This window comes from Felis catus, chromosome B1 (assembly GCF_018350175.1).
Source record: "Felis catus isolate Fca126 chromosome B1, F.catus_Fca126_mat1.0, whole genome shotgun sequence".
NCBI classification, from domain to species: Eukaryota; Metazoa; Chordata; class Mammalia; order Carnivora; family Felidae; genus Felis; species Felis catus.
The window spans coordinates 113,334,105-113,358,760 of NC_058371.1; the positions used below are offsets into that span (position 1 = coordinate 113,334,105).

The following is a 24,656-nucleotide window of genomic DNA, read 5'->3' on the forward strand; positions in this document are numbered from 1 at the left end:
ATTACATAATTACATAACAGAGTCACTAAGAAAACACAGCAACCCTTAATGCTTAGTAATTAACAACAAAGTGTCAAAATATGAAACTGACAGAACCACAAGGAGATAAGAAATCCAGTAATAGTTGGAATCTTTAATACCTATTAGATATGGAGCAATCTAGCCAACAAAAAAATCATCAAGGACACAGCTAAACTCAACAGTACTATCAATCATACAGATAGAATTAACATCTATAGACTATTTCATCCTAAAACAGAAAATACACATTCTTCTCAAGCTCACATTGAACATTCACCAAGATAAGCCTCACTTGGGGCCATATCCAAAACAAATGCAAAAGAATATAAATCGTACAATATATGCTCTCAGACCACAACGCAATCCAAATAGAAATCAAAAAGATGGCTAGAAAATCTCAAAATATTTGGCAATTAACACACTTCTAAATAATACACGGGTCCAAGAAAAAATAAAGAAAAATTAGACAATATTTTGAACTACATGAAAATGAAAACACAACTTACCAAAATTTGTAGGATGAAACAAAGCAGTACTCAGAGGGAAATTTATAGCACTGAATGCATATATTAGAAAAGAAGAAACACCTAAAATCACTAATCCAAAGTTTCCACTTGGAAAAAAAGCAAATGAAATGCAATGTAAGCAGAAGAAATAAAAATCAAAGCAGAAATCAATGAAATTGAGAACAGATAATCAATAAAGAAAATCAATGAAACTAAAAGCTATATCTTTGAAGAAACCAATAAATTTGATAAAATCTTAGCCAGGCCAACAAAAAAAAGAGAAGACACAAATTACTAATATCAGAAATGAAAAATAGGACATCATTATGGATCCCAGGAACATTCAAAGGATAATAAAGGAAACTATGAATAACTCCTTGCTTGCAAATTTAATAACCCAGATTAAATGGACCCATTCGCTGAAAGACACAATCTGCCAAAACACACACAAGAACTACTAGACAATCTGAATAGGCCTGTATCTATTTTAAAATTGAATCAATAATAACCTTTAAAAATGCAAAGCACTAGGCCCAGATAGGTTCACTGGTGAATTCTACTCAAATTCTACTCAACATTTAAGTAAGAAATTATACTAATCCTCTACAATCCTTTCCAGGAGATAGAAGCAGAGGGAATAATTCCTAACTCATTCCATGTGGCAATTGCCCTAATGCAAAAATCGAACAAAGACATTACAAGAACATTAAAGACCAATATCGCTCATAAACAAAGATGCAAAAATCCTCAACAAAATATTAAGTTGAATCCAACAATGTATAAAAACAATTATACACCATGATCAAATGGGATTTATTACAGAAATGGAAAGTTGGTTCAACTTTTCAATTAAAGCAATCCATCACACCAATAAGCTAAAGAAAAGTCACATGGTCATACCAGTAAATGCAGAAAAGCATTTGACAAAATCCAATTCCTATTCATGATGAAAACCCCAGCAAAGTAGGAATAGAGGGAGACTTCCTCAACTTGATAAAAACATCTAACATCATATTTATTGGTCAGAGACTTGAAGCTTTCCTGATAAGACCAGGAAAAAAGCAAAGGGCCTCCTCTCACTACTCTTTTCAAAAGCATACTGTAAGTTCTTGCTAATGCAAGTAAATAAAAAAAGGATATAAAAGATGAACAGATTGTGCAGAAATAAAAGTGTCTTTGTTTGCAGATGACCTGATAGTCTACATAGAAAATCTGAAAGAATCGACAAAACAAAACCGCTGGATCTAAAAAGCAATTATAGCAAAGCTGCAAGGATACAAGGTTATGATATAAAAGTCAATCACTTTATCATACATCAACGAGTAGAATCTGGAAATTAAAAACACATTACCATTTACATCAGCGCCTAAAAAACTGAAATACTTAGGTATAAATGTAACAAGTTATGATCAAAATCTTTATGAGGAAAACTGTAAAACTCTCGTGAAAGACATCAAAGAAGGATTTAATAGGGGCGCCTGGGTGGCGCAGTCGGTTGAGCGTCCGACTTCAGCCAGGTCCCGATCTCGCGGTCCGGGAGTTCGAGCCCCGCGTCAGGCTCTGGGCTGATGGCTCAGAGCCTGGAGCCTGTTTCCGATTCTGTGTCTCCCTCTCTCTCTGCCCCTCCCCTGTTCATGCTCTGTCTCTCTCTGTCCCAAAAATAAATAAACGTTGAAAAAAAAATTTTTTTTTTAAAAAAAGAAGGATTTAATAAATCAAGACCTAGTCCACATTCACGGGAAGTAGGACTCCATACTGACACGATATTAGTTCTTCCCAACTTCATCTACACATTCAACACAGTCCCAATCAAGATCTCAGCAAGATATTTTGTGGATACCAACAAACTGATTCTAAGGTCAGAAGACCGAGAATGGCCAACTTGGTATGGAAGAAGAATAAAATCAGAGGACTGACACTCCTCGATTCCAAGGCTTACTATAAAGCTACAGGAGTCAAGACAGCATGGTATTGGTAAAAGAACGAACAGATCAATGGAATCAAATACAGAGCCCAGAAACAGACCCACATAAATATCGTCAACTGATCTCTGACCAAGGAGCAAAGGCAATATGATAGAGCAAAGGCAGTCTTTCCAACAAATGGTGCTGGAAGAACTAGACATTCACATGCAAAAACAAACAAAAAGAATCTAGATTCAGACCTTATACCCTTCACAAAAATTAATTCAAAATGCAAAACTATACAACTCCTAGAACATTGGGAAAAACCTAGATGCCTCTGGGTATGGTGATGACTTTTTACATGTACCAAAGGCACAAACCGTAAAAGAAATAAATGATATACTGGACTTCATTAAATTAAAACTTCTGCCCTACAAAAGACAATGTCAAGAGAATGAGAAGACAAGCTACAGGCTGGGGAAAAGATATTTGCAAAAGAGAGATCTGCTAATGAATTGTTACCCAAAATATGCGAAGCAGTCTTAAATCAACAATTTAAAAAATGGACAACCTGCTTTAAAAATGGGCCAAAGACTTGAACAGACACCTCACCAGAGAATACAGTAAGCATGTGAAATCATATGCCATTAGGCAAGTCGAGTTAAAAATATAAGCTACCATCATTACACACCCAGGAGAATGGCCAAAACCCAGACACTGACAACCATAAAGGTTGTCACGGATGTGAACAGCAGGAACTCTCACTGCTGGATGGGCATGCAAAATGGTACAGCCATTTTGGAAGAAAGTTTGTCAGTTTCTTACAAAACTAAACATACTCTTAACATACAATCCAGCAATCATGTTTCTTGCTGTTTACCCAAATGAACTGAAAACTTATGTACACATAAAAACTTGCAAATGCTATATACTATATGATACCCACTACAGAACATTCTAAAAAAAAAGACAAAACTATGGAGACAGTAAAAAGATTACTGGTTGCCAGAGGTTAGGGGGGAGGGAGGGATGAACAGGCAGATCACGGAAGACTTTGGGTAGTGGAATTACTCTAGATGAGACTATAATAGTGGATATATGTCATTATACATTTTTCAAAACCCAAGAGTGACCCCTAATGTCAACTATGAACTTTGAGTAATAATGACGGGCCGGTGTAGGCTCACAGACTATAACAAATATACCACTCTGGTGCTTGATAGTGGGGAGGGCTATGGGGCAGGGGACAGAGAGAATATGGGAACTGTATACTAATCTGCTCAATCTTGCTGACAAACCTAAAACTACTCTAAAAAAACAAAAAACAAAAAAAACCAAGTCTCTTTTTTTAAAAAAAGAGTTAAGCATTGTACAATACACACTTAGATTCATGATTTTCAGGCCTACTTCTAAGCCTTAATTTCAGATTAAGCATTTCAAGATCCTAAAGTGAAGTTTCAGAAGTGTAAAAACAGTCTATGAGACTAAAAGCCCTGCTGGGCAACTTCTACTGATCATTCATACCCCTGCTAGAAAACCTTAGGCATCAGTTCTCCAAAGTCTTCTTGGTCATTTGGTTAATTTTAAAGATTCTTAGGCTTACTCCCTATAAAAGTCCCACCACTAAAGGGAAATGTTAAGACAGTTGCATAGTCGTGTTTCTTACCTTTCTTAGGGCACTGAACATCATATGTTATTTTGTTAATGACAAGTTTAAAATCATTCATTAGCAAAATTTCCATTAAAGTGGTAGCTGGAATTTCACGGCCATCTGAAAGAAAATACACAAAGCAAAATTATGTCCTTGTTTTAGAACATAAGAACCATTTTCCAACATATAGAAAAATACTAACCCAGGTCCTTACAATACAGTAGTGGACATTTTCTTTTGGGGGGCCTAATACCCAATACTGTTCCCATGGGGTGGGGGGTGGGAATCCTCCCTTCTTGCTCTACCTCTGAGTACACTAGACAGCCAGAGCAGGCAGGTGCTCCCTTTTCTGTCAGGGAAGCTGGGATCCAGGTGGATGTTCCTGGCGAGACTGTCTCTGCCAAGGTCATGTGAAGATTCAGGGGAGATGGGAACTCTTCACAGCAAAGCCAGAGCACTGGAGGTGTCATGGGGGGTGGGGGTGCAGATGAGTGGAGCCCATCAGGTGGATCTTAGGCTAACTTGGATTTTGCTCACATCCTCCCTCGGTTCCTGCCTTCTTCTGAGCCTGGCTTTCTGTCAAATGCCAATCTCCAGAGCTGACACCTTCCTCTGCTCAGCCAGAGTCCATTATCTGCTACATACAGCTGTGCCCCTGACTGGAATGTGTAAGGCACACAGGTAGCATTTAAAAGTCTACTTTTAAATTACTAGAGGCGACTGATTTGTTAAAACTAGGTGGCCAAATAGCACTGCCAACCATTACCACACAGGGCTCCCTGCTGTTCTAGCTGGGGAAAGGTGAATAGAGGCAAAGCTTCTAGGGGATGGGGGTGCTAGGGACAGTAATAAACATAATCAAACCTAAAGGGTCATCTGCTTGTGTGCAGTTTATTTTATGGAGTTAGAAAGTGGTAGGAAAGATTCTAACAGTAATTTCAAATAGCCTAGGAACAATTCAGAAAAAAAAAAATCTCTTGGAAAATTTTAACCTCAGCGTGCTTTGCATAACTTCTCATATAGCCTAGTTTGTATTATATTTTTGACCTTTAATGTAATCCAGGTTTTAAGAAAGCAAAAAAACCGGCGCTGGGTAGGGGTTTCTCCCTTTAGAACAGTCCACATAGAAGTGATATAAAGTCCAGGACATGTATCTTCTCCTAGCGTGGCATTTGCCTGGCTACATTCAACCAAAGCTATTTCAGCTACATTAATATGCATGACAACAGTAATGCTGCTTGTAAAATTGGGAAGAACCCGGCTGTCTGCCTCCAGTCTGGCTCTCTGTAGTTCTTTTGTTCTAGAAGGCAGCGAGTCAGTTTGCACCTGGGTCTGTTCCTCGAATTTGGCTGTTTGGGTTCCTGTTCATCAGCTGGGGTGACATCATTTTCCCAGGAATTGCCAAATAATTCAACCCACACTATGGGCAAAACTGTGACAAGCTTCGAACACTCTTTTCAAGCCCAAATTAAATGCAGGCAAATTCCACCCACACAGCCTCTTTTTTTTTTTTCTAAAGATCAGTAACGCACCAACCATTTTATGTGACTTTGCAAGTGTCATTTAAAAATTTACATTTAAATGACTTCAAACCTGCTCCTTAAAATAGGACTATAAAAAGAAATCACCTGAGTATGGTTTCTCAGTTGAAGAACTACATTATCCTTTATACTAATACCGGAACAGCAAAAGACTGATGCAAAAAAAACACTTTGAAGGGGCTAATGATGCAGCCTTGCATTTCTCACCTATTCTTGGGCAAGTATCGATTTAAACCCCAATACAGTGTTTTCACTCAGTCCAAAGAGACATTTTTCTCTAAGATCTCCAGTCTTTTCCTTTGTGTTTTATGTTTCGAAGCTACTTAGTTTTTCAGAAACAAGCAGGGTATACACGCCACTTACTGCTTTCACCTCGCTTGTATCATTCGCTCACGGGGTGCTTACGGGGTACATACTACCAGGCGAGTACTGTGCTCAGTGCCCCACTGGGCTCACACCTGCCTGCTCTCAGGAGCTTAGGAAGGCAGGCGCGCTGGCCCTGTAGCGAAGGTCCATGGGTGTTCAGGGCTCCCGTGACGGTTCAGTCTAGTTCAGGGATGAAGTATTAGGTCACAGTGGCCACAGGACTAAAGCCTTATTCTCTAATCCCGGTTTCATCAGGAAGAAAGCGCCCCTTCCAGTTAAATCCAAAGTCCTTACAACAGCCGATAAAAAAGCTTTCCCTAACCTGTCCCTCTGATCTGACCTCCACCCAGCTGCCTCCTTTGCAGTCACAGTGAGGCTGGCTCCCACAACGGGGCCTCGGCCAGCCAAACTTCCCCCATCTACACAGCTCCCTCTTCCCTTCCAGGTCTTCCCCCCAGGGTGACTTAGCGGGCACCCTCCCCACCCCCGGAACCCCCACCTCCCCTAGAGCATCTCCTCCCCATACCTCCCCCCCAGCCCCACACTCTGAAAGCACCTCCTGCCACAGCACACAGCCCCCCACTCTGTGAGCATCTCCCCCTCCACCACACTCCCCCACACCCCCCATTCGTGGGCACCGACCACCACACTACGCTCCCCTGCTGGAGAGCACCTCCCTCCCCACCACTGTCCCCGCTCTGCTTTTGCTTGGCAATATTCATTATCTGACATACTGCATATTTTACTTCTTTACCTTTTTCTTTCTCCTCTTAAAATACAACCTCAATAAGAGCAGGAGGTTTTGTGTTTTTTGTTTTGTTTTGTTTTTAATCTCTATTGTTCTTTGCCTCTGGCACCTAGCACATTACCTGGCATATATTAGACGCTCAATCTGTGGAGTAAATAAATTCTTAATTTCTATTTTTCCAACTTCTATATCTATACCTTATTTGGTTCTGAACTTGGAGAGGGAAGAATATTTATTTCCTTTTCAAAACCGCAACAGTAATCATTAACACTTTAATAAGTTTATCCTGAGCATGTAACACTACAGTAAAATAAAAATGAAAATTTGGTCATTTATCTCTATTTGCAGCCTGTGTCATTAAAATTTTCTCAGAAAAAACCTTCGGGCTAAGTTTATGAAATAAGTAACTAAAACGTACACTAAACTTATCCCATTAATTTTTTATTCAACAGAGTTAATTTTTTTTATATCACAGATATACAAAAAAGGACACAGTAAAGGTCAACCATTTATTATATAATGAATTAAAGAATCAACTATCTAGAACAGAAACAAAACAATGGTTCAGAAGAAGAAAAAAAGACAAGTTGAAAAAATATATATATACCTGTTGTCAAGATGGCTGCAGTTTTGACACCTTTATCTTCATTTTGTAGGTCCCGAAGGAATGAACCAACTGTTGATAACATTGGTTTGACCACAAATTGACAACGCTCTTTTCTGGATGGCAAAGTAAGGGTTATCAAGGGAAGGCCATGTCTATAATTAATGGTTATTTCTGTTAAGGAAAAAAAAGTAGGAATACAGGAATAGGTAAAATTTAGTTTTTAAAAAACAACTTTAAAATACAAGATTCTATAGGAACACTTAAATATGAAATTCATAACCCTCTGAATTCCTGTAATAAGGCACTACTATAGGGCCTTCATTATACTACAATTTACATATTCTCTAGCATTCTATAACATTTTATTATAATTATCTGCTTAAAGTCTTGCCAGGTGAAGAGTTAAGTTCTTCAAGGCAGAAACTGTTTCTAATTCATCTATAAGTCCTATGATCGATGGGGGGGGGAGTTTGCCAAAAGACATCAGAGACATTATGGCAGCAGAGAGGGAGGAACTGAACTAAGGGTGGGGCGGGGAGAACACGGAGGGGCATAAGAAAGTCCTTTTTGTTCAAAACCCATATTTCTTCTTTTATTTGGAAAAATGGAAACACCTTAGCGTAGGAATCAAAAAAGTGATAAGAAAGCTTACCATCAGGGGGCACCACTGTACTATAAAGATGTGACTGACTGTATTTTAGATTTCCACACAGCTTCACACACAAAACCTGTAAGAAAGATTATTTCTTCTTTTAGAAAAAGTGGGAAAGTTGAAATAAGTGTCTTTACCAGAAGATTTTTTTTTTTAACCTTACGGGACCAGCATGATAACAACTTCAGCTTCCCAGATAAACCCTTGGAGAAGCTCACTACACCTTTCTGACTGCTTTCTTGTCCCATATGGTAGGCGCTAGCCACATGTGACCATTAGAATTAAAATTATTGCTAAAAATTCAGTTTCTCAGTATCTTTGCACATTTCAAGTGCTCGAGAGCTCCGTGTGCCTAGCAGCTACCATGCTAGCACCGAAACAGAACATTTCCATCACAGAAAGTTCTACCTGATAGAATGGCTGGTCCTAAAACATCTAAATGGCCACTTTTCTATGGAATATGTTTTAGCATTGGTGCTTGTGTTTACAATTGTACTGGACCCAAAGGAAGGCCAGATGACATCATGGTGCACTATGTGCACAAAGACACTGTGGTAGTTAGTAGAAAGAAAGGGCACTGAAAAACTGGTTCACAGGCAAAAGAACCTGTTCCAGAAGAATTAGTACCATGGTCACAACATCCAGTTTTGTTTTGTTTTGTTTTTTATTGTATCACCTGGCGAAGAGTTTACTAGCAATAAGTTTTCCAGTAACTATGCAATGAAGAATTCTTTTCCAAATTGGATTTCCAACCCTTCATTTATGCGAGTCGGCACTGTTAAATCAGGTAGTTAAAAATGTGCTCACTGCTATGAAAAATGAAACAATGAGTGACTCAAATGATGTTCCATTATGCTCAAAATCAAAACAAAGTTCTCAGTAAGTGAAACAAAACATTCAAATATATATTTCTAGTATTAGGGGTGCCTGGGTGGCTCAGCTGGTTAAGTGTCAGACTTCAGCTCAGGTCATGACCTCAGGTTCATGAGTTTGAGCCCCGTGTCAGGCTCTGCTGACAGTGAGGAGCCTGCTTCAGATTCTGTCTCCCTCTCTCTCTGCCCCTCCCCCCGCTGCATGCTCTCTCAAAAATAAACATTAAAAAAACCCAAATACATATTTCTAGTATTAAACACAACACAGGCTATTAGTTACAACAAGATATCTGTCATATTAAGACTTCATTTGAATTTTATTTCTAAAAATAACTACAATGAAAAAGAAAAAAAATCTGATTATTTCTTAAAACAGATGTAGCTCTCAACGAGTAAAGATATGCAGAAGTTTTCCAAGTTTGCATAATGGATGTTGTACTACTGTTTTTTTGTTTTCTACTACTTTTAGTTAAAATATAAGAAACTAAGAAAAATATATCCACTTGAAAACACATCACAATTCTCTACCAAAATACTTCTTTAAAAATATTTAATGATATAGAGGCGCCTGGGTGGCTCATTCAGTTAAGCCTCCAACTTCGGCTCGGGTCACAACCTCACAATTCATGTGTTCGAGCCCCACGTCAGGCTCTGTGCTTACAGCTCAGAGCATGGAGCCTGCTTCAGATTCTGTGTCTCCCTCTCTCTCTGCCCCTCCCCTGCTTGTGCTCTGTCTCTCAAAAATAAATAAGTGTTAAAAAAAAAAAAAGTAATATAGATGCATTTAAGGATATGATTCTCTATGTATAAGTCTAATAAAAATGTAAGGCATAAAAATTAAAAGCCTTTCCCTTACCTCTGCACCATCCCACAACTTCCCCCAGAGATCATCGCTGTTAGTGGTGATAAAGACTCTCTTCTTGACTAAACTTTAGTCCAGCTCCTCTAAGCCTGATGGAGCCCCATCCTTGGGCATGTCCTCTAAGAACCCAGTTTTAGCAAGAATCCCGTCAGTTTAGCCAGAATCCTCCCCCCCACCCTTGAGATCTAATCAAATTCCTCATTCCCCACAATCCCCCAGGTATTGGCATTATCTGATCATTCTAGTCAGGCTTCAGCAAGAATCCTGGTAGGTCAGGTTAGCACAGAATTACCCTATCCTGGTAGTAACTTTCCATCCACTGCTCCTACCGCCACCTCACCTTGCTCCTTGGAAATAAATTCCCGTTTTTTTTTCCTTGTTGTATTCAGACTTGAGCCCATCTCTCCCCCCACTGCAAAACCCCACTGCTGTGGTCTCCCTGAATAAAGTCTACCTTACCATTCTTCCACAAGTGCCATGGATAATTTTCTAACAGTGATTTGGCATGTATCTGTCCAGACTTTTTTCTATAGATGACCACTTTTACATACTAAATTTTATGCTAGGGTCTGTATAAAGCCAGACAGTCTATGAGTCAGGTTCCTAGATGTCAGTGATAATTCCTGATCAGAAAGTACCCATTATCACTTAATGTGCTGATGAAGTTTCTGGTCTACTATGGAGGAAATCATTTTAGAGGCAACCACTTGTCACCTAGGAAATGCTGAAAGGCAGAGCAGCCAGAGAAAAAGACCAAGGCTTTCTCAAGCATGTGTATGCCTCTAAGAATCACCTGAATAGGGGAGCCTGGGTGGCTCAGTGGGTTAAGAATCCAACTCTTTATTTCAGCTCGGGTCACGATTTCACGGCTTGTGAGACTGAGCCCTGCGTCTGGCTCTGTGCTGACAGTGTGGAGCCTGCTTGGGATTCTCCGTCTCCCTCTCTCTGCCCCTCCCCTGCTCGTGTGCTCACTTGCTCTCAAAATAAATAAACATTAAAAATTTTTAAAAAGAGGGGCGCCTGGGTGGCGCACTCAGTTAAGCGTCCGACTTCAGCCAGGTCACGATCTTGCGGTCCGTGAGTTCAAGCCCCGCATCAGGCTCTGGGCTGATGGCTCGGAGCCTGGAGCCTGTTTCCGATTCTGTGTCTCCCTCTCTCTCTGCACCTCCCCCGTTCATGCTCTGTCTCTCTCTGTCCCAAAAATAAATAAAAAACGTTGAAAAAAACATTAAAAAAAAAAATTTTAAAAAGAGCGGGTGCCTGGGTGGCTCAGTTGGTTAAGCATCCAACTTCGGCTGCTTAACCGTGATCTCGCGGTTCGTGAGTTCGAGACCCGCATCGGGCTCTGTGCTGACAGCTCAGAGCCTGGAGCCTGCTTCGGGTTCTGTGTCTCCCTCTCTCTCTGCCCCTCCCCTGCTTGCACTCTGTCTCTCTCTTTCTCAGAAAGAAACATTTTTAAAATTTTAATAAAAAAGAAAGTGTTAAAAAAAAAAAAAAGAAAGTGTTGGCGGGAAAAATGAAAGAGAAAAAAGGAAAGAAGGAGTAAAGGAAAAAATAAGGAAGAGAGTTAAAAAAAAATTTTTTTTAAAGAATCACCTGAATATTCCAATACCATCTGCTGTTAAGAAGATAGGGCTTGCTAAAAACACAGATTCCTGGACTTCACCCTGGGATTCCTGATCTAGTAGGTCTGAAGTAAGGGTGTGAAGATTACGCTCTGAGTCTGAGTAGCTGAGCTCTAGGGGACCCTCCATGGCTTTCAGGGAACTATGTGAAATTTCTGCACAAAATCATTTTGAATACCAAGTGTTTAGTGCTGGGTCAAGGGTTACTGCCTTCAAAGGACACTCAGCATCATGACAAAAGAAGACTCGGGCTTCTCTTCAGTATGTATTTTTCCTAAATATAATTCTAATCACTTTGCAACCTGCTGAAAACTCCTTAGACTTCAACAGCCTATGTAAAGTAGAAAGAACAGTGGCCCTGGATGTGCAAAAACTGGGATTCTAAAGTCAATTCAGCCACTTAACAGCTGGGAGATCACAGAAGTCACAGGGCTAACTTCTGCTTTGGTTTTCTCAAGGGTTAGGTGGGAATTCTCTACCTTGTAGAGCTGGTATAAAGATTAAGTGAAACAAAGTATAAGGTACAGTTTATGAGTTCAGCAAGGGCAGTGTGGACCAACCCACCTCCACAGCTTTATCACATACTGTTCTCTTACAGCACGAACTTAGGCCGCAGTGAAACAAGCCAAGAGTCGTGGACTTATCATTAAAGTGCCTTCTTTATCCACTTCTGCCTAGCAAATCCTGTCATTCCCTCAAGGTCCAGCTCAAAAGCCATTTCTTCTTTAAATCTTCCTGCAAGGTGATGGTCTCCTGGACAGAACACAGGCTCTGCAGTTAGAACAAGTTGGAATCCAAGCTTCAAGATATACCAGCTCCCCTGATCTTTGACAGGCAGAGGGTGCAGGAAGACATGGGTTATGAGAAAGAGGAGACAGCTCTAGTTTGAAGAGGACAAAAGGGAATCATTAATATGGGAGAGGTTTGTTTGAGCCTTCAAGTAAATGGGCGCAGGCGTTAACAGAAAGAAGATATATAATGAGCATGTGTTGGGGTCAATTAACAAGATTAGACTTTTTCTGGAGCTCTGCCATATTTTAGGTTAATTATCTTTATTACTGTTAATAAAATCAAGATGCAGTTTCCATTCAAGATGGTGGTATAAATTCACACTTAAGGGACCCCTCTATTCAAAATCATCATACATGTCTCCTTGTACCAAAAACAAGACAGAAACACAATGTGACAAGTGAGGCCCAAGTGGATAGTCAGCTAGATTCTGGGTCCTATGGAAGAAAGTGTTTCAACAGAAAAATGTACATTGTCTACAGCACACTTTTTCAAGTCAAGACACTCTGGCCCTTGTACCGGTTTGGAGCCATTCCGCAACTATCTGTAAACCACAGGTAATTAACGGATAAGTATATAAATTTTGTCCAATCTGGTAGTGATCCAATTGACTACTCATGCACACCCCTAACCAGTTTTATCTCTAACTGCAATTCATTTTAAAATTATTTTTTCCTAATAATCTAATCTAAAATCTAATTTTGTACACTTTTCATTCTTCCTTTTGGCTGAATATAACATCTGCTTGGTTCCTTTACTTCATTAGAATTAAGTAAATTCTTTAATATGTGTTCATTTTTATAACTCTGTGACAATCATATTTTTACCTTTTTTTCTGAAAATTATAAGAAGTACCTGAGAGTTTGACTCTTTTAGGGTAGAAGGAACCAAAAGCAACCCATGGCATGCCTTCCAGTGATACTTATTTACTTATTTATTTTTTTTGATAGTGAGAGGGAGCAGGGGAGGGGCAGAGGGGGAGGGAGAGAATATTAAGCAGGCTCCATGTGAAGCATGGAACCCGATGTGGGGTCTCGATCTTATGACCCTGAAATCATGACCTGAGCTGAAATCAAGAGTTGGACACTAAACTGACTGAGCCACCCAGGTGCCCTAAGCCTTCGGATAATCTAACGACTTGATCTGTGGAATCTCCAATAACGCTGCAACATTCCAGGACAGGGATGTTAAGATGGCAATTTAAGAGCCGATTCTGGGCTCTGGCCACAGGATCCCAATCTTAAGCAATGTAAAATTACTAGCCAGAAGGGGTGAGTACAGAATGAAAAATAAACTCCTAGAGTCTATAATCCAAAATTCTAATTTATGAGAAATTAAATGCTAAGAAAGAACCAACAAGTTTACTTTGAAGATTAATTCCATTTATGGAAAATAAAAATGAGAGTCATCCAAAACAGACTTTAAAGTAAATTATATTTAGGGTCTTCAAAGAGATAAAAGGGAGAATTAGCTTCCAGAAAAATCAACAACAACAAAAAAAAATTATCATACTAAACTAATAGAAATAAAACAAGAAACTATGATCAACTAATTAGGATTTCTGGAAACAGAAAAATAACTCTACATATGTGTCAGAAAGCCAGATTAATGGACTAGAAAAATATTAGACTGGATAAAATCAATAGAAAACTAATGAGCTAGGCAATATTTCACCAGGCACAGCACAGAAGGATACAGAAACTTTAAAAAGGAATTAATTTTCACACATTACTGGCAAGAATGTAAAATGGCACAACCATTCTGGAAAACTGGCAGTTTTTTGGGTGACCCAACAATTCCACCCGTAGCTGTTTACCCTAGAGAAATGACAACCTGGACAAATGCTATTCCCTTTCCTCCCACTAGAGGGCATGCTCCCTGGGCACAGACAGGGAGGTGGTCCAGTTTATGGCTGTATGTATCCCCAGCACCTGACACACAATCTAGGGGCTCAATAAATATGTTAAATAAACATATGAATATCTCTAAGGTGCTAAGGAAAAATAACCATCAACCCAGAACACTATCCTCAGGAATATTTACTTAGGTTTGAAAGAAATGAAGAGCTTTCAGATATACAGAGATGACAGTTTCTCTCCTATACATCTTTATTAAAGAACTTCTTCAGGAAGAATGGAACTAAATCCAGAAGGAAGCAGAATGCAAGAGAACACCATTAATGGGCTGAATTGTGCCATGTCTTCCCTCAAACCCACAAATTCATGTTGAAGTCCTCATGTCCAGGACCTAAGAATATACATGTATTTTAAAGAGGTACTAAAGTCAAAATGAGGACATGAGTGTGGGCCCTAATCCAGTATAACTGGTGTCCTTATAAGAGGAGATTCAGACACAGACATGTGCACACACAGAGGAAAGACCCTGTGAGGACACCATGAGAAAATGGCCATTTACAATCCAAGGAGAGTGGCCTCAGAAGAAACCAAACTTGCCAACACCTTTCCTTCAGACTTTTGGCTTCCAGAACTGTAAGAAAACAAAGCTGTTGTTTAAGTCACCCAATCTGTTATGGAAGCCCTAGGAAATTGATACAAACACCAAAGCTATAAAATATGGTAATAAATAAACAACTCATTTTAAGAAATTTTAAACCATCTTTTGATGTTAAAATGAGTGGAAAACGAAACAAGGTTGGGTGTGTTACAATGAATGGATTCTTAGAACATGTGAAGATCCTTGTCCAATTCAGGAGGAGGGCAAAGACAATGAAAACATAAGACTTTGTTTAAAAAGTTATAATTACATGTGTACGTTAAACACTTAAAGGAAACCACTCAATCTACAGTTTCTAATGTGGTAGGGGAAAAAAAAAAACCAACATTTTTCAAGGAAAGTAGAAAAAAAAGCAGTAAAAAGCCCTTTAAAAACTAGAAAACTAAAAAAAAAAAAAAGACAAAAAGAAATGTAAGAAAAGAAAATTGTGGCAACTTGAGAAATAGAAGACAAGCATCTACAATCCCACCACCCCCTGGCTTTTTATTCCAGCCTTTCTACAGATACAGACACTCATGTAATCGTAGTCCACAGAGAGCTGATCATTAATGTTTTATAAGCATTCACCTACCTCAAAAATTTTTCATCAACAAAATTTTAAATGCTCTATAACCACTTATCCTATGGGTGTGCCAAAACTTACTATTTACCTACTGTTGGACAGTTCCATTTTATACACTATTTCTATAGATTTTTCCTCATCAGAAAGGAACGCATGCTCATTTTAGAAAATCTACACATCACAGATGCACAAAAAGAAAAGTCACCAGAAAACCCATCATCTAGAATTACCACAGTTAACACCAATGTATACCTTCCAATTTATTACCTATGTATCGTATTCAATTTTCCACCATTGCGGCTAAACTGATTCTAAACATCTTTGCACATAAATCTTTGTTTGCATTTTTTTCTTTAGAGTGCAGTATGATTAGATCATGAGGCAGTAATAGTTTTGGAATCCTGATAGTGTATTATTAATTTTCTTTTTGGGAATATTTTCTTTGCTTCATGTTGTTTTACTCAGTACCAAATTAATAGTAGTCTGAACCCCAAACAAGCAAATCTTCCTAAGGTTCAGAATCAAACAATAACAGACACATCACATCGGGTGTCCCGGGAGCAACGAGATTCCTGTTGGAGGCTCACCAGATGTCCTCATTGGGACAGCCCACTGGTATCTCAAGCTCAGTATCTCCTAAACTGAGCTTCCTTGTTCCTCCATAGCGCTGCTCCTCTCCTCTATTCCTTGATGAACTCACACCACTACTGACCAGCTATTAGAACTAGAGGACTGAGGGCTATCCTAAACAACAATAGTCCATAAAATCAGCTGGTAGACCAGCAGTTACAGCTGAACTGCCACTAAGGTCTACTGGCTCTAATTCACACGGAGTCGCCAAAGCCATCCTCTCCCCCGGTCTCTACCTCCACCGCCCTCATTCAGGTCCATGTCATCTCACCCAGGTCGCTGCAGCAGCTTCCTAACTGGCCCTCCCACCAATCCATTCCACATTAAGACCTATTCCAGGGGCGCCTGGGTGGCGCAGTCGGTTGAGCATCCGACTTCAGCCAGGTCACGATCTCGCGGTCCGGGAGTTCGAGCCCCGCGTCAGGCTCTGGGCTGATGGCTCAGAGCCTGGAGCCTGTTTCCGATTCTGTGTCTCCCTCTCTCTCTGCCCCTCCCCCGTTCATGCTCTGTCTCTCTCTGTCCCAAAAAATAAATAAACGTTGAAAAAAAAAAATTAAAAAAAAAAAAAAGACCTATTCCAATCTTCTGAAGTCATATAAAGTCAAACTATTTCTAGATTTAAGAACCTCTATTTTTCTATTACAAAGAGAAACTGTTCCCAAGAAAACTTTCCATGAGCTGACTGTTGTCCGGTTCTCCAGTCTCACCTTACCATCACCAGCACCGCCCGCTTCCCAACCCTCGATTCCAGACGTGCGCAAGTACTGCCGTTTCCTGACTACTGCACACCGTGGCATGCTTCCTTGCCTTTGCCCTTTTTACCATCCCTGCCTGGAAAGCCCTGCCCAGTGTGCCTACCTTCCACGGCCAACTCATACTCTCAACTCCCTCATCTTCCTGCCGTAAAAACTACAGAACTCTAGTTTTACTATCACTTCCTTCCCTTCTCTTGCAATCAAGTGACCTTCCTCCCCACAGGCCAAGCCCTCCTCAGATGCTCTCCATCTTCTACATCGCAGACTTTCTCAAAATCTTAACTCCCTCTACCACTCTCACACTACAGATGTAGTAGGTAAATATGCTCTGCTCTCTCGCCTCTTTAAAAAGTTCCAGACCCTCCACTAACCACATAGACCTCCGGTTGCTGCCCCATTCACATGCTCTCTTCAGCCAAACCTTTCCAGCTTGTCTACGCCGCCTCATCCTCAACTCCCATTCACTCTTTAACATACTACCAGCAGGCTTCTATCTCTAGTCCCTCAACTCTCTAGTCAGACCTCTCCTCAGGTTCAGCCTAGGACATCCAAACGCTGGACTAACATTTCCCCTTACATCACCACATACATCTGAAACTAGATTTATCCAGAACAAAACTTGATTTCCCCCTGAAATCTCTTCCTCTGGGTCCACCTTCTCCCTGCAGTAACTGACCCACCATCTTGCAGCTGCTCAAGTCAAACCCAGGAATCATTCTTGATGCCATGAATTCCATCAACCGAACCCTTCAACCTGCATAGTTTATCCACATTTTTGTGTGTGTGTGTGTGTGTGTGTGTGTGTGTGTGTGTGTGTGTGTGCTAATGCTCTGGTCCAGGCCACGCATGATCTGTTGTAATAGTTTCCAAACTTGGTTACTTACTTCCCCCCTTTCTCTCCTCCAAGCTGCCCTCCTCAAAGTAACAAAGGTGATCTTTAAATAGAATGACCCCACTCCACTGCTTAAAATTTTTCAATGGCTGCCCTTTAGGCTTCAACAAAATAAAAGCTTATCATGGCCAATGTGATGCTATATGACTTAGACACTGCATGTCTCATCTCATCCCTCTCTTCCTTGCTTGCCTTACTCTGATCCTACTGGTTATCTCTCAATCCTAGAACACAAGCTTCTCAGATCTCAGTAATGTAGTACATGCTGTTCTCCATCTCGAATATTCTTCTCACCCTCTTTGTACAGCTCAAAGTTTTACATGCAGTCTCTAATCTTTCCAGCAACGATATGAGAGATGTACTATTACTTCCCATCCTTTTTTCCACTCAAATGTATTTATCACTCAATTTATCGAGAAAATTAGCTTAGCACTGATATAATAGAAGTGACTAGAGAACAGGAGCTGATACACAAGTTGATAAACAAGAGCCTGTGGGGGCTAATCCAGCATGGCCTCCAGCATGGTCTGTTTTCAAAAACAGACTTTATATTTTAGATCAATTTTAGAACAGCAAATTGAGCAGTGTACAGAGAGTTCTCACCCCACCCGCCAGTTCCCCCAATATCAACATCCAGTACCAGAGTGGTACATTCGTTACAATGTGTGAGCCTACACTGATACATCATTTTCACCCAAAGTCCACAGTTTACATTAGGGTTCACTCTTGGCTGTATATTCTACAAGTTTTAACACGTGCTTAGTGACTTGTGCTCACCACCGCAGCATCTCACCCAATAATTTCACTGCCCTAAAAATCCTATGCGCTCTGCCTCCCTCTCTCCCCTGCAACCTCTGGCAACCACTGATCCTTCTACTGCCTCCACAGTTTCACCTTTTCCAGAACGTGGTCGTACAGTTAGAATCATACAGTAAGTAGCCTTCAGATTGGCTTCTTTCACTTAGTATATGCACTTAAGGTGGTTCTACTTTTCATGGCTTGATAGCTTTTTTAAGTTTTTTATTGAAACGTATTTGATACACAGCATTGTGTACATTACAGGTATATGACATGTTGATTTGATACATTTATATACTATAATATGATTGCCATATTAATAGCACTGATCATATAATTACCATTTCTTTTTGGGGGTAGGAATAATTAAGATATATTCTCTCAGCAAGCTTGATGATTTAAAAAAATTTTTTTTTAATGATGATAAATTTTTTTAATGATTTTTTCAATAAGATATATTCTCTCAGCAAGCTTGATGATTTAAAAAAAATTTTTAAATTTTTTTTACTCATTTTTGGAGACAGAAACAGAGTGTAAGCAGGGGAGGGACAGAGACAGACAGAGACAGACAGACAGAGAGAGAGAAAGAGAGAGAGAGAGAGAGAGAGAGAGAGAGAGAGAGAGAGAGAGAGAAATATCCAAAGCAGACTCTAGGCTCCAAGCTGTCAGCACAGAGCCCAATACAGGGCTCGAACTCACAAACTGAGATCATGACCTGAGCCGAAGTCAGACACTTACCCAACTGAGCCACCCAGATGCCCCAAGTTTGATGATTTTAATATTATTGTCCATGTTGCTTATTTCATTTTAGTGCTGAATAATATTCCATTGTCTGGATATACCACAATTTATCCACTAACTTACCGAAGGGTATCTTGAATGTTTCTAAGATCTGGCAATTATAAATAAAGCTGCTATAAACATCCATGTGCACGTCGTTTCCCATATTTTAAGAATACTTGAACACAAGGAGGTTAAGTAATCTGTCTAAAGTCTGTTAATAAATGAGCAAAACAAGCAGTTAGGAGCCCCGGTTCTTTAAACTGCCTCATTGCATGGGCAGTACCGTCACCGTGTGGGAAACAGGATGCGGAACTGCACCTGGCACAGGTTATCCTCTGCTGTGTCCACACCTGGGGGAAGTAGTGAACTCTGTTTCCAGATGAAGTGCAAGGAAGGGGACCTTGGAAGATACAAACAGTACTTGTTAAAACCAGCTCTATGCTATTGGAACCCATGTAAAATAAAAAAGGCTTCACGGCACAAGTGACCTAACAAGAGAAAAAAATATTAAGTACTTCTATCACAAATATTAAGAAACTGCATTCATACAATGATGCCAAAACCAATTTATTAACTGTAAATAATGTACTTTTAAGCCAATATACTCTAATATTTCAACATGTCAACATGTTTGGTAACAGACAAGCAAATTCGTCTAATATCTCCTATATGGGTTGTAGTCCTTCATTATTTGCTCCCAAAAGTTTTTCCTTGTTGAAATGAAAAAAGGAAAGAAGAGAACTGAGGAAAGGAAGAAAGGAATGAAAATACATACACACACACACACACACACACACACACACACACACACACACACACACATACACGAATATAATTTCACGGATCCTGCTGAGTTCAGTTCAGACAATGAAGGAAAGACCTGCTTAAATGCCAAGTGCTCCCAAGGGATATAAACGTGGTCTTGCTGAGCTACTCAACTCAATATGTGGAAGTTATTGCTGGTTATTAGCCAAATGCTGTATGCATTACTTCTCTTTCTGTTCTGTTTCAAACATGTATAAACTACTCTTGGACAATCCAAATCAAAAAGAAAAATTTATTTTAACACTAATGATTCATGTGGTACCTGAGACTCAAGCGCTAGTTAAGGTAACTGCCCGTTGTGTGCTACAACATGCAATTTTTGTTAGGCAGATTTAAAATGTAATCTAGAGACAAGTCAGAGAGGTTCATAAAAAATGAGATACTATGTATTAGTTTGATTTGTGGGGGCGGTGGGGGGAGTACAAAGAAGCAAAAAGAAATCACGAAAGCTCAAGAGCTCAGTGTGAGGTGCTAACCATGATGTACCACAGGGTCCAACTCTAACAAACCCAAGGACAAGCTTCAAAGCAAAACAATGATCTAACCGAGGAGCGTACTTGCCTGTGCCACACATTCCACAGTAAGAGGTGCATACAACAGGGTTGAAATATCAAGTTTTATTCACTTCTATTCTTGTATTTTACTCATTTCCTTGTTCAATATTTCTTCTGCATTCTTATTCTTTTTTTTTTTAGTATCAAAAAATACTAGTATAACTTTCAGTACTGTTTTAGTATCAAAAAATACTAGTATAACTTTCAGTACTGTTTTCAATGAGATCGTTTGTATGGGTAGTCGAATCCTCAGTCTATGTTGTTAACGGGCGATTTCTGTCCTTTTCACAATGGAGTTTAATCTGTTTACATTTATTGTTAGCTCAGATAATTATGGGTATCTGCCATCCTTTTGTGTTTTCTCTTTATCTTGATTTTCCTTTGCTTCCTTCTTGTATTCTAATAACTAATTAAAAAAAATACTCCTTTAACTTTTCTCTATTGATTTGAAAGTATGTTTTTTTCCCCTAACCCTTTAATGTTTGCCATTTACATTCTGTGACATTCTTACTTGGTTAATGTGTAAAGTTAACTTCTCTACTCTGATGCTGAACAACAAGGATTTAGATTGTATCAATCATAATTATTATTAAAGTGGCAATTAGTTCTTTATTTTTTAGAAACCCTACATTGTTGTGGGGTGCCCGGTTGGCTCAGTAGGTTGAGCATCCAACTTTGGCTCAGGTCATGATCTCACGGTTCATGGGTTCGAGCCCTGTGTTGGGGTCTATGCTGACAGCTCATGGCCTGGAGCCTGCTTCGGATTCTGTGTCTCCCTCTCTCTCTGTTCCTCATCCACTTGCACTCTGCCTCTCTCTCTCTCAAAAATAAACGTTTAAAAAAAAAATAAAAAGCAACCCTACATTGTTATTGTGACTATTGTTTTACATAGTGATTGTTTCTTAGATTCATCTGTATGTTTCCTATTTTGCTCTTCACTTCTTACATCCTGTTTTCTCACATGTTCAATTGTATTCTTCCACAAAAGAACTTTCAGTAACAACCTTTTAGTCTCTCAGCCTCTATTTTGTTGAAATGATAGTTTACTGAACATAATGTTCCAGGTTGATTTTTATCTCCCCTCAAAACTTTGAAGATATTCTTTTGCTTTCTGGCTTCAATTAAAACATCTTCTGTAACTTTAAGATTTTCTGTGAGATTTTCTTTGGTCTTTCTGCATTTGGGTTTCACCATTGCGTGTCAGGTACAGATGTAATTTTATTTTTCCTGCTTGGAACTCATGACGCTTCTTCAATCTAAGTATTTCTCCTGAAAAGGGCACTTGTGGAGGGGGAGAAGACTGGCCCAAGGTGGGGAGTCTGACTTCAAGGGCGGCTGGAGGTCAGTCAGGCAGAGGGGCAGCCAGCATGGGGGTAAAGAGCCTAAGCATGGCGAGGAGGGTGTCCACATAAGGGGGTAAGTGTGGGGTGTTAGGACCTGAATGGAATGAAGAGGGGCATATGTAAGGAAGGTAGGCTCAGAACAAGGTGTCAGAGCCCAACTCAGGTAAGGAGGGCATTTATGTAAGGGAAAACAGTGGTGGCAGAGATGAGAGACCGTCACGCTCAGGAAAACTGACCAAATATACCAAGATTAATGGAAGGCAGACTTATCCTACCAAAAAAGGAGCTATAATATGTAAAGAAGAAAACCAGAATGAATGCTGTAGCGTTGGGATGAAATTGGAAGTACTGGTAGGAGCTCATGGTTTTTAATATGTAAAACTATAAATAAAACCAACAAAATAGAAAACATTTTAAAAGATTCAAATGTTTAACGTATATATGTTTATATAAGACATTTCGATTTCACGTATTTACACTTTTAAGTCACTTTTTTATGTTTGTTTGAGAGACAGAAAGGGAGTGGGAGAGAGGAAGAGAGAGAGAGGGAGATACAGAACCAGAAGCAGGCTCCAGGCTCTGAGCTGTCAGCACAGAGCCCAACGCAGGGCTCATTCATGAACCACAAGATCATGACCTGAGCCAAAGTCAGATCCTTAACTGACTGAGGCACCCAGGTGCCCCTACAGTTTTATTTATTTATTTATTTTAAATTAAATTTTTAAAAATATTCATTCATTTAAGAGAGAGGTTGTTCAGGGGGAGGGCAGAGAGAGAGGGAGACACACAATCTGAAGTAGGCTCCAGGCTCTGAGATGTCAGCACAGAGCCCACTGTGGGGCTCGAACTCTTGAACCATGAGATCGTGACCTGAGCCAAAGTTGGATCCTTAACCGACTGAGCCACCCCTGTATTTTATTATTTTATTGTATTTTATTTCATTTTATTTTATTTGTTTATTATTTATTTTTTTAACATGAACACATATGAAACACATATGAAACATATGTGAAACATAGGAAACACACATGAAAAAATTGTAGCATCTTGGAGGGAGTTCTCAACGGTCAAATCTAGAACACATTTGAGCATTCAAATAAATAATGATAGTAACAGATTATATATAACCCACTGAAGAAAACAGGAAACTGTTAAGTCCATTCTGATATAATTAAAATTAAGGTTTGATAAGGAACAAGATACTTACATACAGTTTTAATTTGCCTCCACACAAAAGCATTAATTCCAAAGGGGAAAACAGTAACTTCAAAGAAAAGAGGTCTCGCAGATACCACCACCGTAATTAAGTGATCAAAGTGAACATTATCAGTAATGGGGCCAAACTGAAATCATGCACTGAAGAGAGACCACATGCAACACGTGTGCAATTCCTAACAAAGATACATAAAGTGAATCAAATCACAAGGAACATCAGTCAAATCCAAAGAGACATTCTACAAAATAACTGTAATCTTCAAAAGAGTCAAAGTCACTGCAAGTCAAAGAAAGAATGTTACAGTTCCAGACTAGAGGAGACATGACAAATTCAATTGTGATTCTGAACTTTTTGCAACCAACAACATTAACGGGAAAATTGGCAATATCTGAATGGGATCCACAAACTGGATGGTGGTAATGTATTAGTGTTAATTTTCTGATTTTGATGGTGGTCATTTTGTGGTTAGAGAACATCTTTGTATTTGAGGGGGAATGGCATCCTGTCAACAATTTGTTTCTGAATTTTCTTCCTACTGCATTTAGATTGTTTCAAAATAAAACAATGCTAAAAACAACAGGCTAAACAAACACTAAAATAACCATTTACAGAGAGAAGTAACCTATTAAGAAGGGGTCGTACATTAAATAAACTTTACTTTTTTACTGCATGCCAGTAAAAAACTATGGTTATTAGGGAATTGAAAATTTTTTAAAAAAGAAAAAATAAGAACAAAAAAATAAGCACAAGATCTCACATACCCTTTCAAGTTCTCATTTAGAAACCTTAAGAATACTGCATTCTCCCGATATGTTAGTGAAGTGGAAAAGAGAAACTATCATATTTATCCTATGACAGCCCTTTTTTAGAAGGACTTTATTAAAAGATTATGCTGAAAATCTTACAGAGACCCACCACACATGCAGAGCTGAACCACATCAAGAGTGATTCACCCAGGGGCACCTGGGTGGCTCAGTCGGTTAAGGGTCAGACTTCGTTGGGCTCAGGCCATGATCTCAGGATTCTTGAGTTCAAGCCCCGTATCCGGCTCTTTGCTGTCAGCATGGAGCCTGCTTTGGATCCTCCAACCCCCCTCTCTCTGCCCCTCCTCAGCTCGTGCTCTGTCTCTCAAAAAAAAAAAAAAAAAAACTTAAAAAAAAGAAAAAGAAAGAAAAAAAAGACTGACTCACCCAGACTCAGCTCTTCTTTCAATTTATATCCCACCTGTGACCCATTTTGAGACTTCCAGCAGTAACTAAACCTGTTAGAGGGCTCATGTCTTCAGGACAGCATCAGTTAATTCGTAAAATAAAACTTACCTATCTAGTCAAATTTGAGTAATATTGTTTCTCTTGGATGTTAAAAAATGGTAACTTATTTTCAGTATTAAAATCTAGTAGAGGATGTATCAATAACCCCATGACTAGCCATTTAAGTAAATATAACACATCCAGGAGGAAAAAAACAACACATCAGGAGACTGAACAAAAAAGTTGATTTTCTTTTAATTCACTGTTTTTATCCCTTTAAAGTAAGAACAGGAGTCTGTTGTGATCCAACCTTACATTCTAGCACTAAGAAAATGTCAAGTGTCAGGAAGTAGAAAGTACGGTGTAAACAGAAGTCTAGCCCAGCCGAGA

At 39.4% G+C, this 24,656-nt stretch overlaps 1 protein-coding gene across 6 annotated transcripts in view; it reads right to left on the reverse strand.

Moving 5' to 3' along the window:
• The window catches only part of MCUB (mitochondrial calcium uniporter dominant negative subunit beta), a 107,853-nt gene that overhangs the window by 29,863 nt on the left and 53,334 nt on the right, over window positions 1-24,656 (reverse strand). For 2 of the 6 annotated variants that reach the window (XM_023252869.2, XM_023252865.2), the window contains exons 3-6: window positions 19,397-19,478; window positions 7,997-8,072; window positions 7,345-7,515; window positions 4,098-4,202 (exon numbers count right to left, since the gene is read on the reverse strand). In XM_023252869.2, the coding sequence (XP_023108637.2) occupies window positions 4,098-4,202; window positions 7,345-7,515; window positions 7,997-8,072; window positions 19,397-19,478 (434 nt within the window). Of the gene's footprint in view, window positions 1-4,097; window positions 4,203-7,344; window positions 7,516-7,996; window positions 8,073-19,396; window positions 19,479-23,007; window positions 23,192-24,656 lie in introns of those variants that run through there. The other 4 variants (XM_023252866.2, XM_023252867.2, XM_045056011.1 and 1 more) reach the window with 3 other exon arrangements.